At 54.3% G+C, this 18,392-nt stretch overlaps 1 protein-coding gene across 8 annotated transcripts in view; it reads left to right on the forward strand.

Moving 5' to 3' along the window:
- BABAM2 (BRISC and BRCA1 A complex member 2) overlaps positions 1-18,392 on the forward strand; it is a 451,346-nt gene that overhangs the window by 429,039 nt on the left and 3,915 nt on the right. For 4 of the 8 annotated variants that reach the window (XM_032652849.1, XM_032652844.1, XM_032652845.1 and 1 more), the window contains one exon: positions 11,512-11,700. In XM_032652849.1, coding sequence (XP_032508740.1) covers positions 11,512-11,596 — 85 coding nt within the window. In that variant the 3' untranslated portion in view covers positions 11,597-11,700. Of the gene's footprint in view, positions 1-6,544; positions 7,959-11,511; positions 13,023-18,392 lie in introns of those variants that run through there. The other 4 variants (XM_032652850.1, XM_032652848.1, XM_032652851.1 and 1 more) reach the window with 2 other exon arrangements.

The raw sequence follows: 18,392 nt of genomic DNA on the forward strand, positions 1-18,392 counted from the left end.
AATGGGACCTTGACTCCTGCCCCACGCGACAGTGTTGTGAGTGCCACCTGTGCGATGTTTAATCTGCTTTGCGGGCTTCCTTCCTCTTTCCCCGGAGTCTCCAACCTCTTAGGGCTTTTGATTCTCTGTTGTTTTCATTTTCTTAAAGCCATACTGATTCAATTGTTCAGATGTTGATTGCATGGATTTTTGTTCTTTTGAAAAGGTCCACTGAATAAATCAAGACCTATAATTCCAGCGGGGAAAATCCCTTTTGATGAGACTTGTTGAAGAAAGTTTCCTAACTGCCCTCATCTCAAGGCCTCTGAGGATCTTCCTGACAGCTCCCTGTCACCACTCTCTTTAGTGCCCCCAGAGCCCCTTCCCCAGAACACATAGATGATTGGATTTTCCAGGCATTGTTTCCCCTGACAACTTAGTTTGAGCTCCCTGACTCTGGACCTCCTCTCAGTTGGAGGGCAGACATGGCCGAGAGGAACAGGCCTTCCTTCCCTCTCACCAGCTGCCTGTGGTTCCCTGAACATCTGCTCAGAGCTCTGCCATGTTTGTGAAAAAGCATCCCAGCTAAGGCGACCACCGTCTCCCCTCACCACCATCACCTACGGTGCATCGGGGCCTGGGCTAGGCTGGTGCCTTCATTGAACAGGTGAAGAGTCAAGACACAAAGAGGTTAAGTGGCTTGCTCAAGGTCACGTGGGTATCTCAGAACCATTACTGGGTGGCACTTAGAGATTGCCAAGTATCCATCTTCCTGTTAGAGGTGAGGACACTGAGGCCCAGCTCCCGATGACCCCACGAGCCAGGGCCTGGACTAGAGCCCGTGTGGACAGTGCCCTTTTCACTTGCCCAACTGCCTCCCCTTTATAGTACTTGTTGACCTGGACAGAAAAAGGTCTGTCTGAGGACTGGGCCCACTTCAATACCCCCATCTGGGGTAGCCAGAGCCACATGACTCTTGAACATCCATGTAGTCCACGGCTGCGACCTCCCCCCGACCAAGCTTTTGACCAGAGCCACGCACGGGAGCACACGCAGCAGCTCAGGCGGAAGCCGGCCGGGGCGCGGGTGCCTCCCGCTCGCACCACGCGCACGTCTCCAGCAGCTCCGGGCTGCATTTCAGGAGGTGCGCGGTGTCCCAACGACTTTGGCTGGGTGTCCAATCCTGAGACTGACCACCTCTGTGCCTCCAGCTACCAGCTCAATACGATATGTGAAAAATGATCCAAGAAGGCCCAGGGGAAAGGATGAACCGGGAGCAAGGACCACAGGACCTCTCCATCCACACGGGGGTTTTCTCTTCTGCAGCCACACGTGCCCTGGCTGTCCGCCTCTCCCCCTCAGACCCAGCTGGGTCCCCACGGTAACAGCTGACACCTGTTGATCAACTAGTTTGCCAGGTACCAGGCCAAGTGCTTACATGGAACGTCTCATTTAATCCTCATGAGGACTATACTTTAAGGTAGGCGTCACGGCTCGCCTCTCATAGTTGAAGAAATTAAAGCTAAACCGGTGAGTCACTTGCCCGGGTGGTACAGCCAGTAAAGCGCAGGGCCAGGCCTTGAGCCCACACTGCCTGCCCTTCACAGCCTCCAGCCTGCAAGGCCCTGGATCATCAGGCGCAGCTCCCTGCCTTGAAGATGAGGGACTGGCGCCCAGAGAAGGGAAGAGACTTGCTCCTGGACCCAAGGCCCAGAAGAGTAGACCTGCTGAGCAGCCTAGCACCCTGATTCCTGGCCTCAGGGGTCTGTCTGCTCCGCCCCTGCTGCACCTGTGAGCTGAGGCCAGGAGCCAGTCCTGCTTCCAATTCATGGAAAACCTACCTGGCCTCAGCCTGGGGTCAGTTCTTTAAGTTTTATTCTGCTAGCCTGATACTCTGGGATTGGATGGAGTTGTGATCTTATAAAACCCAGAGTGAAGGGACTTCCCTGGCGGTCAAGTGGTTAAGACTTTGTGCCCCCAGAGCAGGGGGCATGGGTTCAATCCCTGGTCGGGGAACTAAGGTCCTGCATGCCACACAGCGCAGCCAAAAAACTAAATAAAACCCAGGGCAGAGGGACTGAGATCAGTGAAGAGGGTCAGAGCCTTATGCTGTCCTAAGGCATATTTAGCTCGAATTTGGTCTAAAGATAATGTCTCTTCCAGTGGGAGTAGAATGAGGAGCTTGGCTGACTCAAGGCCTCCCTCCCTGAGGGCCCTTTTGGCCAGTTAAGGGGGGACGTGAGAAGACCTTCCCCCCACCCCCCCGTAACACACTTAGACTTTTAAAGCTTACCATACACTTCGTCTTTGGGTGAAAGCGTTTTTTAAAAGGTGACAGACAACTAGTGCCATTGGCAGGCAATATACTCTGGGCAGCTCTCCATCTTCTCTGATTAAAAACTGAAACAAATGAAAACAGCACTTCAAAAGAAAACCTATAAATGGATGGGAGCCAGTTGTCATTCTCCCCTTCCTTCTCGCCTCCGTGAGCTGACTTGGTGAGGATCCGCATTGAGAAGCACTCATGACAACAGCTGGTGGCATCATGCCTTTAACTAGCCCTTCTCCACACTGCTTCCCCCGGGCGTCACACTCTTTGCCCTGGCAGGGAAAGCCCAGGACACAACAGGAAACTTCAGAACTTTCTGAAGAAGGAGAGAGCTTGCTGCAAAGCTTGCTCCCTCTTGCCAAGACCTTTCGGTCTAAGGAGCTTGCACTGGTGTGGCCCCTCCCCCAGAAGTGTCCAAGGAAAAACTGAGCTGATGAGATTTGCCCAGTGTGAGGCCAGGCCTGAGGAGGGAGAGCGGGGGAGAGATGCCCCTGCCCCCGTGCCCAGGGCCCGTTCCAGCAGCAGCCAGCACCGCTCCCTCATCGGGCACCTATCTTGGAGCCAACAGCCTGTGCCCCTGGTGTCCTCCCCTGTGACTTGGGACAGGGACGCCACCCTGCCCAGTGGTGCTGGGGTACGTCACACTCCACAGTGTCCTTCAGGCAGTAACGCAGATGCAGCGGAGACGGGCAGCGGCCTGTCAACATCTGACCCTCTGCAGAAGGGCCACCAGGCTCCCCTCCAGCAAACACAGATACCGCTGGGGAAATAGCAGCAGGCGAAACACGGGGAAGGAACGAACGGCCCTCACGTCCGAGTGGCGGCAGCCAGTTGACAAGGTTCCTTCCCGCACGTCTTTTGCGTGTGCGTCGCATCAGGGTGGGCTTGTTGCCCCTCCTCACTGTGGGGAAACAAAGCTCAGGGCTTCTCTCGCCCCGCCAGCCTCACCCTAGGTCGGGGGCCCCTTCTGCCTCATCACAGTCCCCCTTCCCATAAGGGCGAGGGATTTGAGGCAAGGGGTTTGAGGTCCTCAGTCTCAGAGCAGGTGGTGGTCTGGCTGGGTCAGGATGCAGATGGAGGAAGGTGTTTATCCTTCTCACTAACCGTCGGCACAGGTTGAAGTTTGAGAATGGACGACAGTTTATACTTTTCTTCCTCAGAAGCTGAACGTTGCATTCGCCTGCATTGTGGGGTTGCTGTCTCTCACTTCCCTCTACAGCGTGCAAGGGACGTGCTTTAACTGCTCTTGCAAACCTGGTGGCCGTCGGTAGTTACCTTAATTACAGCCATGAAGTCCACACTGGGCCCTCTGTATGGGCAGGCCTGTGGGGTCACAGAGAAGGGGACATGCCCCCTGCTTTCCAGGTCTGGGAGGGCAGCCCGGCCAGCAAGCCATGTGCACACGTGACACGTGCCCCAGCAGAAGCACAGAGAGCGTCTGCAAGCAGGGAGAGGACCTTCTGGTGACCAGGGAAGCCTTGATGGCGGCAAGGGCGTTTGGCCTAAGCGTGACTAAAGCCCCGAGGTGGAAATGGCACGTGTGAGGGAAGAGCAGATGGCCACACTGGAGGGGGCGGGAGTGCAGGCCGGCATCCTGGACCGTGCGTGGGCTTCAGGGGGCTTGCGGCATCCCCCAACTGCATGTGACATCACAGTGAGACTTACCTGAAGTTTTTCTGGGAGAGGATCCTTAGCTTTCTTAGCTTCTCAAAGGTCGGGGGAGGCACGATCCCAAAAATGTAACCGAGAAAAAGTGCAAATAGTAAAAATCGTGGCATGCCAGGCTGCGAGTTTGGGCAGATGAAAGGTCTCGGTTGGGGTAGTGACTGAGACCCACATTCAAAGAGAATTGATTTAGTTGCAACAGAAAAGCGAAGTAAGCCTTTTTTTTTTTTTTTTTGGCGGTACACGGGCCTCTCACTGTTGTGGCCTCTCCCGTTGCGGAGCACAGGCTCCGGACGCGCAGGCTCAGCGGCCATGGCTCACGGGCCCAGCCGCTCTGCAGCACGTGGGATCCTCCCGGACCGGGTCACGAACCCGTGTCCCCTGCATCAGCAGGCGGACTCTCAACCACTGCGCCACCAGGGAAGCCCACAAAGTAAGCCTTTTGTCCCAGGGAGAAACAGCAGTTTTGTGAAAGGTAACAAGAGAGGGAGCCCAGGTGTTGGGACACAGGGGAGGAAGAGGAAGAAACTTCAGGATGACTTCACCGCAGGGGTTTAGGGAGAAGTGGAAACTGAGGGTTCTGTTACAGAAGTACCAGGGGGCCGAAGCACTTTCAAATGAGTAATATTGATGAAAAAGCACATTTGGAACACACTGGCTTGAGTTATAGAGAGACGCCCAGGTCACAATGTCCTGGAGGTGGTTGGAAATGTGGGCCTGGAAGTTTGGGAGATAAATAAGGGCTGGAGACCCAGATTTGGGGTGAGGGGAGGGGCAGATTCTATGCTGAGGGTGTTTCGAGCCTGAGAGGATGCGAGGGGAGTGGCGAGCGGGACCGGGACCGGAAGAGTAGCCAACTCGATTTCTATGGGAGTGGGGAAGGCGGGAGGGAGAGGAAGAGGGACGGAGCAGGTCTAGATGTGTAATGTCCCAGGGACAGAGAGCTTCCAGACACGGGGGCCCACGCATGAATGTGGCAGAGAGGCTGCAGAGACTGGGACTGAAAAAATTCAGCAAAGCACGGAAATTTGAAAGAGGGTTTCCGGTGACTTGGCATTAGGAGAGGGGATCAGGCAGGTGTCATCAATGGCTGCTCTTAGCGGCGACTTAGTGGCGACCCCGGGGCTGCTGAGTTTTGTGGGGCTCTTCGCCCGACACTGAACCACCCATTTGACGCTGAACCGCCAACAATGAACCACCCTTTTGAGTTTCATGACTGCTGAGCTGTTCTCTGCTCTCTTCTCACAGACGGGTTTCGCCTTGTTGCCTGTTGCAGCTTCAGCAGGTCTGCCCTCTGCCTTTAAGTTAGCTCCCCGATTCCTAATGTGGGGCTTCTGACCTCCTGGGAGCCTGGAGCGCCAAGCTTATTAGAACCATGTCCTAAATAACATAGACGTGGGTGAGGTACTGAGGCCTTTGTGGTACTGATGGTGACAGGTGTCTTGGTGGCCCTTCCTAGCTCAAGTCACAGGTCCAGGTGAGCCACTTCTGGATAAGTCCGGTGTGACTGCTCTGATCTCACGGGCATCAGGGGTGCGGGAGGGAAGCCTGGCAGGCACATGCGGTGCGCACCGCAACCTCTGCGGCTTCCTCTCCCTCTGCTTTCTACTTCACCCTTTCTCTTCCGGAAGAGTGTTTAGTTCCCAGCTCCTGACAAGCCCTCCCATGCCCCCAGGCCTCTGCTCCTGCTGTGTCTTTTGCCTCGAACACCTGTAAAATGGCTACTTCACCGCCTCCTTCACTGGTTGCCCGAGGCTGGTGCCTCATGGCATTGCCGTAAATGCCCTCACCACTGCAGTTGGTATCTCTCATGTGTCTGCTCCTTCTCTAAACTGAGATCACCTGCATGGTAGGTGCCACATCTGGGTCATCTCACAACCCTTGGCACCTAAGGCAGTGCCTGGCACAGTCAGTGTGGCATGTGCCCCTCTCCTGCCGTTTGACAGAGAGCCTGCTTCTCCAGATTCGAACCTGGTTGCGGAAAAGCCAAACGGTCTGCCCCAGACCCTGTCACTAGTCTGTGGCTGACCGGGGAACGTTCTCCTGATACCCAGCCTGGCTTTCTTTCCAGTAGATCGAACTACGAATACGTCTGCCAACGAATGGAGGCCGTGGATCACTTAGAAATCCCTCTTATTAGACCCTCTCTGTCTATATGAAGTCGGAGATCCACCTGAGTAAACGTGCAACCTTGTTGATATTTCAGATCACAGAAACGACTGGGTGGTTGGCTTGATCACTCTCTGGCTTGTAGCTTGGACCCTTGGCTTTGACCTGGGGAAGGGCAGACGGAACCCGAGTCCTGATGTCTAATAGGAATTGGCAGCCAGGAAGGTCCGGGTACAGGCCCTTTAAATATCCATGAGAGATAGCACGGTAGTGAACTGTGTGGACCTCCCTTGGAAAAATCCAGAGGGCTTTGCATCAGCAGGGAAGGAAAATCCAATCCAAGATGCACGAACAATAAATAACAACTGTTCCGAGTTAGGTTGAAAGCTCTGAGTTGCACTTTTTTTTTTTTTCAAGATGTTTGTGCTAACCGCAATTTTTTTTCTCCCCCTTTCCCACCAGGGCTTATTTCAAAACCTTTGTCCCTCAGTTCCAGGAGGCAGCGTTTGCCAATGGAAAGCTCTAGGAAACACCAGTCTTGAGAGGTGGCCAGCCAGACTGCTCTGTCCACATGCGTGTCAGCACATATGGCCGCTTCCTGGAAGCCATTGGAATGTCTTCACGGCAGCATTTCACTCACACAGCAGCTTTGCGCCCCGACTGGAACCCACACTTGAGCTGGCTGGCGGGCACCTGGGTCCCAGAGCCCCCCACCTCTGGTTGCCCCCTTTTTGTTTTCCTTCAGTATACTTCTTAGTTGGAAGAAATAAAGTCACAAATCAGGATGCTGTTACTTTTCCAGGGAACGTAAGACATCATAAATGCACACACCCTGATTCCAAAGCCTCTGTCTCTGAGACCTCTTTTAAGTTTTCAGATAAAACACCCATTTGCTCTTTTCTTTCTCCCTGGAACTAGCGCCTTGTGCGTGTGTGTTTCACACCCAACCTTTCCCATTTGGACAGTCCCTCACTGGAAAGGTGCTGCCTGAATGAGTCTGACCAACTGGCAAGGTTTCAGCTGGGCCCTAGGCCAGCGCTCGGGAACAATTGGGAGCCAGCGTCAAACGCCGCTCCCCCATCCATCTCCAGGCCCCTGTGTGTGTGCCGTGTACAAAGCCCATCCTGACCCAGGAGGCGGTCGTTAAAGGTTGCTGAATGCATCAAGGAACCCATCTCTCTCTCCATCCCTCCTCCCGAGGCTGATGGGAGAGTTGTTTGGGCTGACAAAGGACTGTGCGAATTATACCTGCAAGACACAGGTTGGGTCCCGTGGGTGATCCCTGGGCTCAGGCCTGCCAGCTCCGCAGCCGTCCAGGAACGGAGCGGGGGAAGGTACCCTGAGCAAGCTCCATCTTCCCTAAATGTATGGATTATCAGAGCCAGGCGGGGTTTCAGAAGTCACCTTGCTTCCACGCCCAGCCCCTCTCCCCTGCTACTCCCTTCAGTGTCAGAGGCGAGATCTAAGGCCCACAAGCTAAAGAAACTCTCCCAGCAAATCAGGGCAAACCTGGGAGTCGGGAGCCGTCACACGACTTCCCTCAACTTACACCCAGGCTGGCCACAGCCAACTTGCCCGCTTGACAAGGTCTAGTTTAGTTTAGCGGCGTTCCACCCTGAGGGCTTTCGACACAGGGAAGTGGGACCTCGGCGCGAAGGCGAGAGAAACCAGCAGGCTGAGTGGCCTGTGCTCTTACTTCAGCCCACCTGCCTCTCTCCCACTGTAGGGCCCGCACGGGTGGAACCCAGCCTCTCACTCTTCCCTCAGCTCCTCTTGTGGTTGGTGGAGCTCAGTTTCACCGCGTCAGCCTGAAAGGGAGCCAGCTCGGGGCCCTTTTGGGGGCCAGTGAGGGTACCCCTCCATCCTGTATTCTCCAGCACCCAGGAATGTTCTCAGGAGGTGAGAGAACAGGTAGAACAGACCTCCCAGCTTGGCTTCCAGCCGAAGGGCTGCCCAACTCTGGGATCTTTCACCACTTGAGTACTTTGCCTTGAAACCTTGGGAATTCCCATGACAGAGAGCAGTCCAGTGTCGTGCGTTGGCGCCGTAGCTTTGCCGTCAGCCAGCGGTGTGACGCTGAGTAAGTCACTTCTCCGTGTAGTCGGAACCACCCGGCGAGCTTTCTAAAAAGCTGCTTCTCAGGGTCCCGCTGCAGGTCTGCTGAATCATATATCATTAGCTGGGGCTTGGGCATCCGGATTTTGATAAAACTCCCCAGGTGATTCTGTTGAGCACATGGTCGCAACCATGCTGGGGTCTCTTCTGACCCCGGCCGGCTGCCTACCCTGGTAAGGGCTTCCAGCTCCAGTTCTAGCCGGGGGTGGTTGGCAGCTGTGGGGCGGGGTGAGGTCACGTGGCCTGGACCCCTGGCATTTCAAATCGCCAGTCCTCAGTGACAGCGGCCAGTATTGGGCAGTGTGACCTGGGAGTGGCCCTCCTGCCCCTGCCAGTCTCTTGGGGTCCAGATGGCTCAGGCCGGCCAGATTGTCAACGGTATAGCCCGCACGTCTGGGAAGCAGGCCCAGTCCAACCAGAAGTGCTGTCCTGCACTTTATCTCAGCACATCTCTGCAGCAGACCTGTGAAGCAAGCAAGTGAGGAAGGTCACCCCTGTTCCACAGATGAGGAAGCAAGATCAGAGAGGTTAAGTGAGTTACCCATGATCACCAGCCAGTCAGTGCCAGAGTCAGGACTCAGCCCGGGCTCCCAGCTCCAGATCCAGTACCGCTTCTCACGTTCGTCCATGACTCTAGTAAACAAACAGAGACTTCTTTCTTCCCCAGCGAAGGATGATGTACTATGTGTAGGTTTGTGAGCATGGAGATTATATGATGCTTAAAAAGACTTTCAGCCCCCTTCGCACAGGGGGAAGATTTGGGCTCATTTTCTTATGCGGAGCCAAAGAACAGAAGGTGACAATAGCCACTTCATATTTCAAATGCCAGGGACTCAGAACCAGTGTTTTTGAGATTTTTATCTCTACCCACAACAGCAACGGAAGCAAGCGGCACTTGTAAGTGGGCGACAGTCGCCTGTGTGTTTTTTAAACACTTCTTGCTAGTTCAGCCCATCGCTGAGCACTGTACCTGCGCACAGAGTGAGTGCAGCCCAGGACTAATTAGTAAATGGCTATAAAATGCTTTGAAGATCAAAAGTGCCATATACGACAGCACATTATTATTACCTTGTAAATCCTGTCTCCGGCGTACTCGGCCCTTGTAATTTCAGTTGAATCTTTAGCTCAGCACAGACAAGGAAAAGGACTCAGATGTTCTGAGTGTTTACTACTAATGGCTGCATCAGGGCATCTCCTGGGGGGCCGGGGAGGAGGCATAAGAGACCAGGGCAGCCAGTGTTCAGCCTTCTCCCAGCCTCTCGGTTTCCTGAGGACCCACTGACAATAGGGAGATGGTGCTTTGTTAGAGAGAGAGAGAGTGAGAGCTCGTTTTCTCCTGGGGATGAACTGGAAAGAGGGTGGGCTTGAGGAGGAGAGAGACTTGTATTTGAATCCTGGTTCTGCCCACTTAGTGGCTGGTAAATATTTAATGAGCAGTTCTTCAGCAGTTTAAAAAAGAAGAGAAATAAAAGGAGGGGGCTGGTTTGTATTGTTTGCCAATTTCCATGGTGTAAATGCTCCCACCCTGACCAATTCCAAGCTCCCAAAATGAGGTCACTGGATGCAGCCTTGGGAAGAGTAGGGAGAGTCAAGTGGTAGGAGCCTCTGTTGGGGTGAGCGGGCTCCAGTGTGGATCTTTACTTAATCTCACTGAGTTTTGTTTTCCTCATCTGTAAAATGGGAATAAATACCATCTGCCTCCCAGGGTTGTGAGAATTAAATAAGAAGAGTATATAAAGCACAGAGCTTGGCGCATAGAAATGTTTGCTAAACAGTGGCTGTTATTATTGCAGACCAGAAAAAGGATTTTCTGATGTTGACTTTGGCCTTTTCCTAAAAAGGCAGAATGTCCCTGTTAAAAAGTCCTGCCAATGAACATGCCCCCTTTGGAAGAGTGACCCTGTCTGTGTGACTAGGAAAACAAAATGATGTCATCTTGATTTTAACGAACGAGGGGTTAGGTGTATCCGTGAGAGTTCCCTCCACCTCTGCCCCACGCTCGTCTTGCTTGAACTCTCGGCAGGTCCTCAGCCTCTCACAGCGACCTGCTTCTTTGTCTGGCCTCCCGCCTCCCCATAGGCAGGAAAATCTAGAGCCACACAAGCCACTTTTGCTTCTGACTCAGTTTCAGTTCCTGACAGCTACAGACCCTTGTTTTGGAGTCACAGCCTAACCAGAGAAATGACCACATTCGGTTTGCCTCTTGCTTGGGCCTATAAATAGAACAAGCCCAGAACCTGCCCCAGTTCATGGGGACTGGCCTGTGCCACAGTTCTTAACGGCATCTAATGGTAACGTGACATCGAGTTCTGTTAATGGCATCGTGATTAATTCATTGGTGCTTTTTAAAATGAAAACAAGAGAAGAAACATCACCTTTACGTTTATGCATCTTTGGTGCTCACGGCACTGCTAGGAGAGTAAAAGTCAAGAGAGTAGACCAGACATGTGATAGACGCAGGGTACTGAGTGGTGGTAACAGTGATCCCTGCCCTTAGTGAGCTATGAATGACATTCCATACTAGCTACTTTTCTAATCCTAACAGCTAAGTGAGGTAGGTGTTATTATCCCGTCTTATAGATAAAGAAACTAAGCCTCAAAGAAGTTAAATAACTTACCCACGGACAGGGAATGGGTATATTTCCTTATTCATCCATCATATCTACTTTCCGTCCCTTCCCCTCTATCTCTCCCTTTCCATCCCCTTCCTTATTACACAGATGAAGTGAACTCAGGTCTCTCTGTTTCTTTCTACTTCCTTTTCCCAGCTTCTCCAAATAAAGAGATATTTATTGAGCATTTACTATATACAGAGCCCTGTATAAGACATTCATATACTTGTTTTTGCTATTTTCCCCAGGAGGAGAGGGGCTTGGGGTGGTTGGGACTGGCCAAGGTCAGATGCTGGTTCCAAGGCCAGGCTTCACACAGCAGTTCTGTGTGTCTGTGTCCCCAACTAAGATACTTTGAAGCAGTCTTTGTAGATGCGGATAGGTCTAGCTATGTGGCTGTCTAAATATACATAAATACCAGTTGATTTTCAGATGGTCGAGCCAGGGCCAGCCCACAGTTTTAAAAAAAATCTGACTTCAAAGCTAGTGCCATATTCTCAGGTTAAAGTCCAACACACGCTTGGTTGAAATAATGGCCTAACATCTGGGAAAAACAAGACGAAAATAGTTGTTCTGATCATTAGGGAAAATTACCAAAGGAAGGTATTACCAAAGACAGCAGGATCCACGACTGACTCCAGGTTAAATATGCAGTAACTCCAAAGGTTATTTCCTAACGTAACTCATGTTTTCTTTCTGCAGGGTTCCCATGTTGGCTCCTTCATTCTCTGATCCCCTTCACAGAGCCACACTTTACAAGCCTGCAAGGTCATGCTTGGGGTCATGATAAATTATGACTAATGATGGCAGGAAAAGTAGCCCCACAAGCAACCCAGGAATGACCAGCACGGCCCTCCCTGCTCTGGGCCAGCTGCCTTGGTACCATCTTGGAATGAGCCAGATAGCGTGGGACAGACACTTGCTCCTCCAAAGCAGAGCCCACCGTCCCCTTCTTTGAAGCCCCCAGAGAGCAGAGTCCCTCTACAGAAGTCTCCTCATTCCAGGTCCTCTTTGGAATCTGCCCTTTGAGCTGGTTTAGGAGCCACTCATAAAAATTCATCCCTTTCGACTCCATGATCACATTTCTGCCACAGAATGGGACTCCCAGCTCCCGGAGACCCGTGGCTGTGTGGGCAGGTGCTGAAAGAGTAGAAGCTAGGAGGGTACCAGGCGCCTCTAGAGATTAGGTGGTGGGCGGGTGTTAATAGTGACGGCCGCCCTCTTGAGCACCGTGAGTGATATTCCGGGCCCTGTTCTGGGTCCTTTGCATCCATTCCCTTCTTGGTCCTCTGACCCTTCAGAGAACTAGGACAGGCCATCGCTGCAGAGAGAGAGCCAAAGGGAGGCCTCAGGGCTCTGATGGCAGTTCCTGAGAAGTACAAAATCATTTGAGGAAGGCAATGTCGTCCACCTCCCCAGGGGAAATTTTGAAGGGATTTCGAGTCATTCGGGTGCGTAAGTTGGAGTAGGTTCGTGGAGGGGGTTTTACCTTGGGTTCATTTTATAGCCCAGCTGAATGAAGGCTGGTGTCATGCCTGGGGACACGAGATCTGGGGCAGGGGTCACTGACACGGCCAGCTTGCCCTGAGGGGAGATGCATTCCACCTCGAAGCACCCACACACGCACACAGGGGGGCTTTATAGATGACCTGACGCTGCTTAGCCTGCCTCGGTGCCCGCTCCCGGGACTCAGCCCAGGCACAAGTTGGGGGAGGACGCCTCACCGCAACTCCGCACCACAGCTCTCAGCCTGCATGGGCCGGCGGGTTGCCCAGTCCAGCCCTCTCCCTGCTTTCCGCCCTCACTGAGACCCAGGCTGCCCTCTGGGGCACCCCCTTGCCTCGCCTGCTGTCACCCCAGCCTCCCAGGACTGGTGGCCCGCACCCTCGCCCACTCCAGCTGCTGGCCGATCAGCCACCGGCAGCCACCGGGGAGCAACCCCTTCCAGAGCTCTCTCCAGGCTGGAGCCTCGCGTGGATGAAACCGAGCCCTGGGCTAATTGGCTTGTCAGGAGCTGAGGCCCCGCGGGCTCTGGAGCCAGCTGGCCTGGGTCAAGTCCCGCCTCCACCACTTACTGGAGGCGTGAAGTTGAGCAAGCCGCTTGACCTCAGTTTCCTACCCTGCAAGCAAATGGGGCAACTACCTGCGTCCTGGACCTGGCAGAGGACTCAGTGAATCCGGACGTGTGAGGTGCTTAGACCAGCGCTGGCAGAGTAAGTGCTCAGGCAAGGCTGTCTTTTTGTTTGTTTGTTTTTTGCGGTATTCGGGCCTCTCACTGCCGTGGCCTCTCCCGTTGCGGAGCACAGGCTCCGGACGCGCAGGCTCAGCGGCCATGGCTCACGGGCCCAGCCGCTCCGCGGCGTGTGGGACCTTCCCGGACCGGGTCACGAACCCGTGTCCCCTGCATCGGCAGGCGGGCTCCCAACCACTGCGCCACCAGGGAAGCCCCGCGAGGTGTCTTTGATGCTAGTGCCTTTTATGTCTGATGCAGGCTGCCCCTTGCCTTCTTTTTACTGCTTCCTTTCCTGTCATATTCCTACCCTTAAGCTTCACCTGACCAAAAAAGAAAAAGAACCCTTTTCTGCCCCTGGCTTCCAGTCCCGTAGATGCTACTCCCTCCTAGAGCATCTGCGACACCCCTGCTGCCAGCTGTCCCTCCTCCACCAGCCCCAGCAGGCCCGCGGCCCCTCCCCCATCCCGGGGTCCTCAGTGAGCCTGTGCTGAGTGGGCAGCTTGACCTGAGGTCCCCAACCCGTCACTTCCATCAAGCTCCTAAGACCCCCTTGTTTCAAACGTTTTGCTTATTAAACTGCATTTCTTAAGTAATCATTTATTTCCCCTTTGAAACCAAGGACTTACATACATCCTTGCTTACATTCCGGTGAGCGCCGCAGACTGGAAGTTACCTCACTGAGTGGGCATGTTTCCAGTCAAAACTAGAACCCTTTACTAGCTGGGGTTCCTTCTTGCTGGTAAGCATGCAATAAACATTAGCCTTCCTTAAAATCTTGATTGTCGTTGACTAACCCCTTTCCTACCTTTTGGAACCCCTGTTAGAAAGCCTGATCTGCCTGGGCCAGGCCCACAGGCTAACTGGAGAAACAGGAGGAGCTCCCAGTGTAGCCATCACAGCTCCCTCTCCAGCACCCCGTCCCCCACTCGTTCACATGTGAGCCTCCCTGGTCTCGACAGGGCACCCAGAGAGTGAGAAGCAGGTTTCCAGGTCTGGAGAGGGTAGCGCCACCCAGAAACCTTGAGGAGAGTCCCACACCCAAGGAAGGGTGGGCAGGCCTGCAGAGGCTGTAGGAAGAGGTGCCAGGGCCATCCTGGAGCCCAAAGATGGGCCGAGTTCAAGGAGGAGACAGTTGAGCCCAGCCTGACAGGTTAGGATAAACAAATGTAAATTAGAACAGAAATCGGTACCCAGCCAGGCAGCCCTCCATCTGCTCCACACTTGTTTACTGAGCACTTTCTATGTGCCCAGAGGCGGGAGTTGCTTCCGGGCAGAAGTAAGAAGTGAATCCCATTGATACGTTAGACAGACATCTGTCAGCATCCCCACTGATCCTGGCACTGAGGCTGTACTGATGATAAGACCAGCCCTGCCCACAAAGAGCCAGGGAGATAAGGCAAGTACCCCCTCCCCTGCTGCTGATAAGCTATGGAGGCAGTGATAAGCTGTGTGGTGAGAGCAGCAGATTCACACTCCTTACATCCAGGCCATGCAAATCAGGGAGGGCTTCCTGGAAGAGGGGCCAGCTAAGCACAGATTCAGCCTCTTGGCCGCACCAATATTTTCTCCCTTTACGTCACCATGATGTTTCAACTTCCTGGCGAGTTCCGCAACTGGCCTGGGGAGCACATGATGCCTAGTTCGGATGCATTCAATTATTTCTTGAGCATCTACTTGGTGCCCAGCACTGTTCTAGACACTGGAGATAACAGCAGTGAATAGAGCATAACAATCCTTGCCCTCGTGGAGCTTCCAGCCCCATCAGGGGTGAGGGAGCATGAACAAGATAAGTAGGAAATTGTGCACATGGTAGAAGATAAGAGAGGAAAAGGAAAATAAAGCAGGGACAGTGGGAGTGTGCTTTTAACCAGGGTGTTCAGGGAAGGCCTCACTGAGGAGGTGACATTTGAGCCAAGACCTAAAGTAGGAAAGTGGAAGGGGCAGGGCACTGCCCTCCGCCTTCCTCTCCTGGAACCTGCCCCATTCCCAGGCCCCAGTATGGGCTTGCCTCGGGTCCCCAAGGAACCCACCCAGAAAGTCAGTCCTGGAACCCAGAGCATCCAGAGGTGGTAGGCAAAGAGCAGCGAAGCAAGAAGCCTGGGCTGAGTCCTGGCTGGCTGCTCTCTGAGCCTCAGGTCCCTCATTTATAAAATAATGAGCCCTTTTCACAGGCTGATTATGAAAATAAGGCTGACCGGGCCTGGGGAACCTTTGGGAACCACGAGATGTAGCAGCTATGTAAGCAGTTTGCCTCTGCCACCACTTAAGATAGAGGCCCTTCCGCTGCCCGGCCGGGGCCTGGTAGAGGTGCCTGAGGACGCGGTGAAGGTACCACCAACTGCAGAGGACATGTGTGCTGATGCCCATCCCGCCTGCCCTCCCCTGCTGGTCCAGCGGAGGGTGGATGGGAGAACGGGGCGGCAGGTGCGCCGGCAGCGGGCCGCCTTTCCCCCCACTCAGCTCTAGAGAACACGCTGTGGGGGAACAGGGTCCCCTAGGGCGCTGAGGAGGGACCACAAGGAGTCCTGCCTGAAATCTCTGCTTATTGGGTCCTGGATCAGCCCGAGGTGGGTGTGACCTGGAAGGTGGGCACCTGGGCAGGTGTCACAGCCAGCAACAAGCTCCCAACCCTCCATGTCATTCCTATCAACACTGTCAGTATCCTAGTCTTTTTCTCAATATGAAAGGAGCAGAGGACAGAAGCCACACGTGACCCATCCTTCTAACATGACCGTGTTTGGTGGGGGGGGTGTTAACTTGTGCAGCAAATTCTTTGTACCTATTCCATGGAGGGAAATGATAGCCCAGCTGAGGCCTCGGGAATAAAGGCATTTCCTTCCAGTCTTTCTTTCTATTCTTTTTTAACGTGTTTAGAAACAATACAAAACAATTTTGTATCCTGTTTTTCTTTCTACTTAACATGATTTCATAAGGGTTTGCCATCTTGCTACAGTCAGCACAGCCATCTTTGAAAGGCCTACCTCATATTTCTCCACAGTTCCCACACCACGCCCTTTATTTGGGGCCATTTAAATTATGGCTTGATTTTCCCTATTATAAATATATTCCATAAATAACTACTTAAATCTACTGTAGGTAAGGCATGAGGGCAACGCTAATCTGGGGCGATTCAACTAGCAAGCAGTAGGGGAACGCGTGTGGTGGTGGACCAGCTCATGCCTCAGAGACTCCAGAGCAGGGGGGATGGGGGAAGGTGCTGGAGGAAGCACTGAGGTGGGTGCCTTGGGTGAGACCCAGAGGAGGGTGTTGTGTCTCCAGGCTGAGCTGAGGGGGGCGGTGAGGAGAACAGAGGCAGTCAGTCACTAAAACGCTTGGCTTCTGAAGGCCTTCCCACGAAGGCTGAGGTGTCCAGCTGCTGCAGGTGGACACAGAGAGCCCTGAAGGCTTGTGAGCAGGGGAGGGACAGAATCAAAGTGATACTTAAGGCAGGTTCATCTGTGTGGTGACTGGAAGTCAGCCAGCAAGGGGCAGAGGAGCCCAGGGCCAGCAGCTGCAGAAGGAATCGCATCTTGAGGTGAGGCCGGGGCGGGGGGCCCTGGAGCAGGGGAGGTCCTGAGAAGGGGCGAACAGGAAGAGATGGGAATGAGACGGCACGCGAGGACAGCGCCTGGGCTTTGAGACCAGCGGGCACAGAGCGCGAGCTAGGCAGCCTGCTGGTGGCCAGGCTGCACTGCTGGAGGACCCGGCAGGGGCAGCGGGAGCCTGAGTCCTCTGCCTTCAGGGCCTGGGCGTGGAAGCAGCCGGGGTGGCGGGGGAGCGGGGAGCCCGCCTGGGGGCAGCCCCAGACGGAAGCCCCAGGGAGTCCCTGAAACGTGGCCTGTACAGACCTGTGGGCATCAATGCGGGAGGAGCTCTGAGACCAAAGGGAAGGCCTCGGAGCCTCAGAGAATAGTGGGAATGCCCTCCTCTGCCAGCCTCTCGCCAGCCAGGGCCTATGGGAGGCCCAGGGGCTTGACCTGAACACAGGCCAGAACCCCCAGGCTGGAGGGAAGGCAGCAAACAGTCTGGAACCAAAGAGACAAAAGTCCTCACTGAGCCACTCACTGGCCACCTGACCTACACGTCTCTGAACCTCAGCTTCTTTGTCGATCAAGTGGGATGATAGTAACACCTACCTAACGGGCTGGTTGTGCTGATTGGGCAAAGATAATGGACATAACACACCTGGGATGTAACAAGCAGACAGTGGATGGGAGCTGCTGCTGCCATTACTGTTATGAAGAAGCCCTCAGCCCACCCCCAGCTCTACCCCAGCCACACCTGGCCATCCTAGGAGGCTTTGGGGGCAGCGGCTGCGGAGGGGATGGCCTAAGCCCTCAGCACCTGCCTGGCACCATTCACAGGCCAGCACATCGCAGAGGTTTCCCTGAGCTTCCCCTGTGAAGGCCCCGGCTGGCAGCCTCAGTGTTGGGGCACTGCACACACTCTGCTAGGACACCTACTGTGTGCCAGGCTCTGCTGGGCACTGAGAGATCAGCTCCAAGAGACATCAGATCTGGCCTGCCCCCAAGGCCTCCCACAGAGAAGCAACTACATTCCAAGGAGATCGGGGGGAAGAGGAAGAGTCTATGGTGGAGGCGAAAAAGGGCTCTTGAGATAGATTCCAGCTAGGGGATCATAAAATGTAACTTGGGAGAGGTGGCACTTGTCTGTCCCATGGGCTCTGATGGATGGGAGCTGGGAAAGAACATCCCAGAAGGAGGGAGCTGCAGGGGAGTCGGCTGGGCCAAAGGTGGGATGGATGACAATTCCCATCTGTCTACCCTGTGCCGGCCCCGGGGTCAGACCCTTTGCCACATCATCTCTCACCCTCACAACGACCCTAAGACGTAAAAGTTTTTATCCCCATTTTACAGACAAGAAAGTGGAGTCCCCATAGCGTGACCACACGGCTCATAATAGGCATCGCTAGGAGGAGAACGCAGGTCTCCGGGCTCCCTCTCCCAGGCTGCAGGGAGGCATGTGACCACACCCACACGAGCCAGGGTGTCATTCACCCTAGGAAAAGCCACGCTGTCCCCACAGCACGAGCCCTCTCTGAGGCATCTCCCTGGGACACAGGAGACCCAGGCAGTGGGGAAAGACCCGGAATCCAGCCCCTCCCATGCTGCCCGCACCATCAACCCCCATCTCTGCCTCTACTCCTGCCACTCTGTGGGAAAAGCGGGGGGCACGGGGGCCTTACCCAGGCAATGGGCGACCTTTACTCAGGCACTTGTCAATGTATCACCAATGTCCAGGCTTCTGAAGACCATCAAGACCATCTGGGCCAACACTAACACAGATGGGCAAACTGAGGCCCCGAGAGGGGCAGGGACCCAGCATGAGG

This window comes from Phocoena sinus, chromosome 13, assembly GCF_008692025.1.
Source record: "Phocoena sinus isolate mPhoSin1 chromosome 13, mPhoSin1.pri, whole genome shotgun sequence".
NCBI classification, from domain to species: domain Eukaryota; kingdom Metazoa; phylum Chordata; class Mammalia; order Artiodactyla; family Phocoenidae; genus Phocoena; species Phocoena sinus.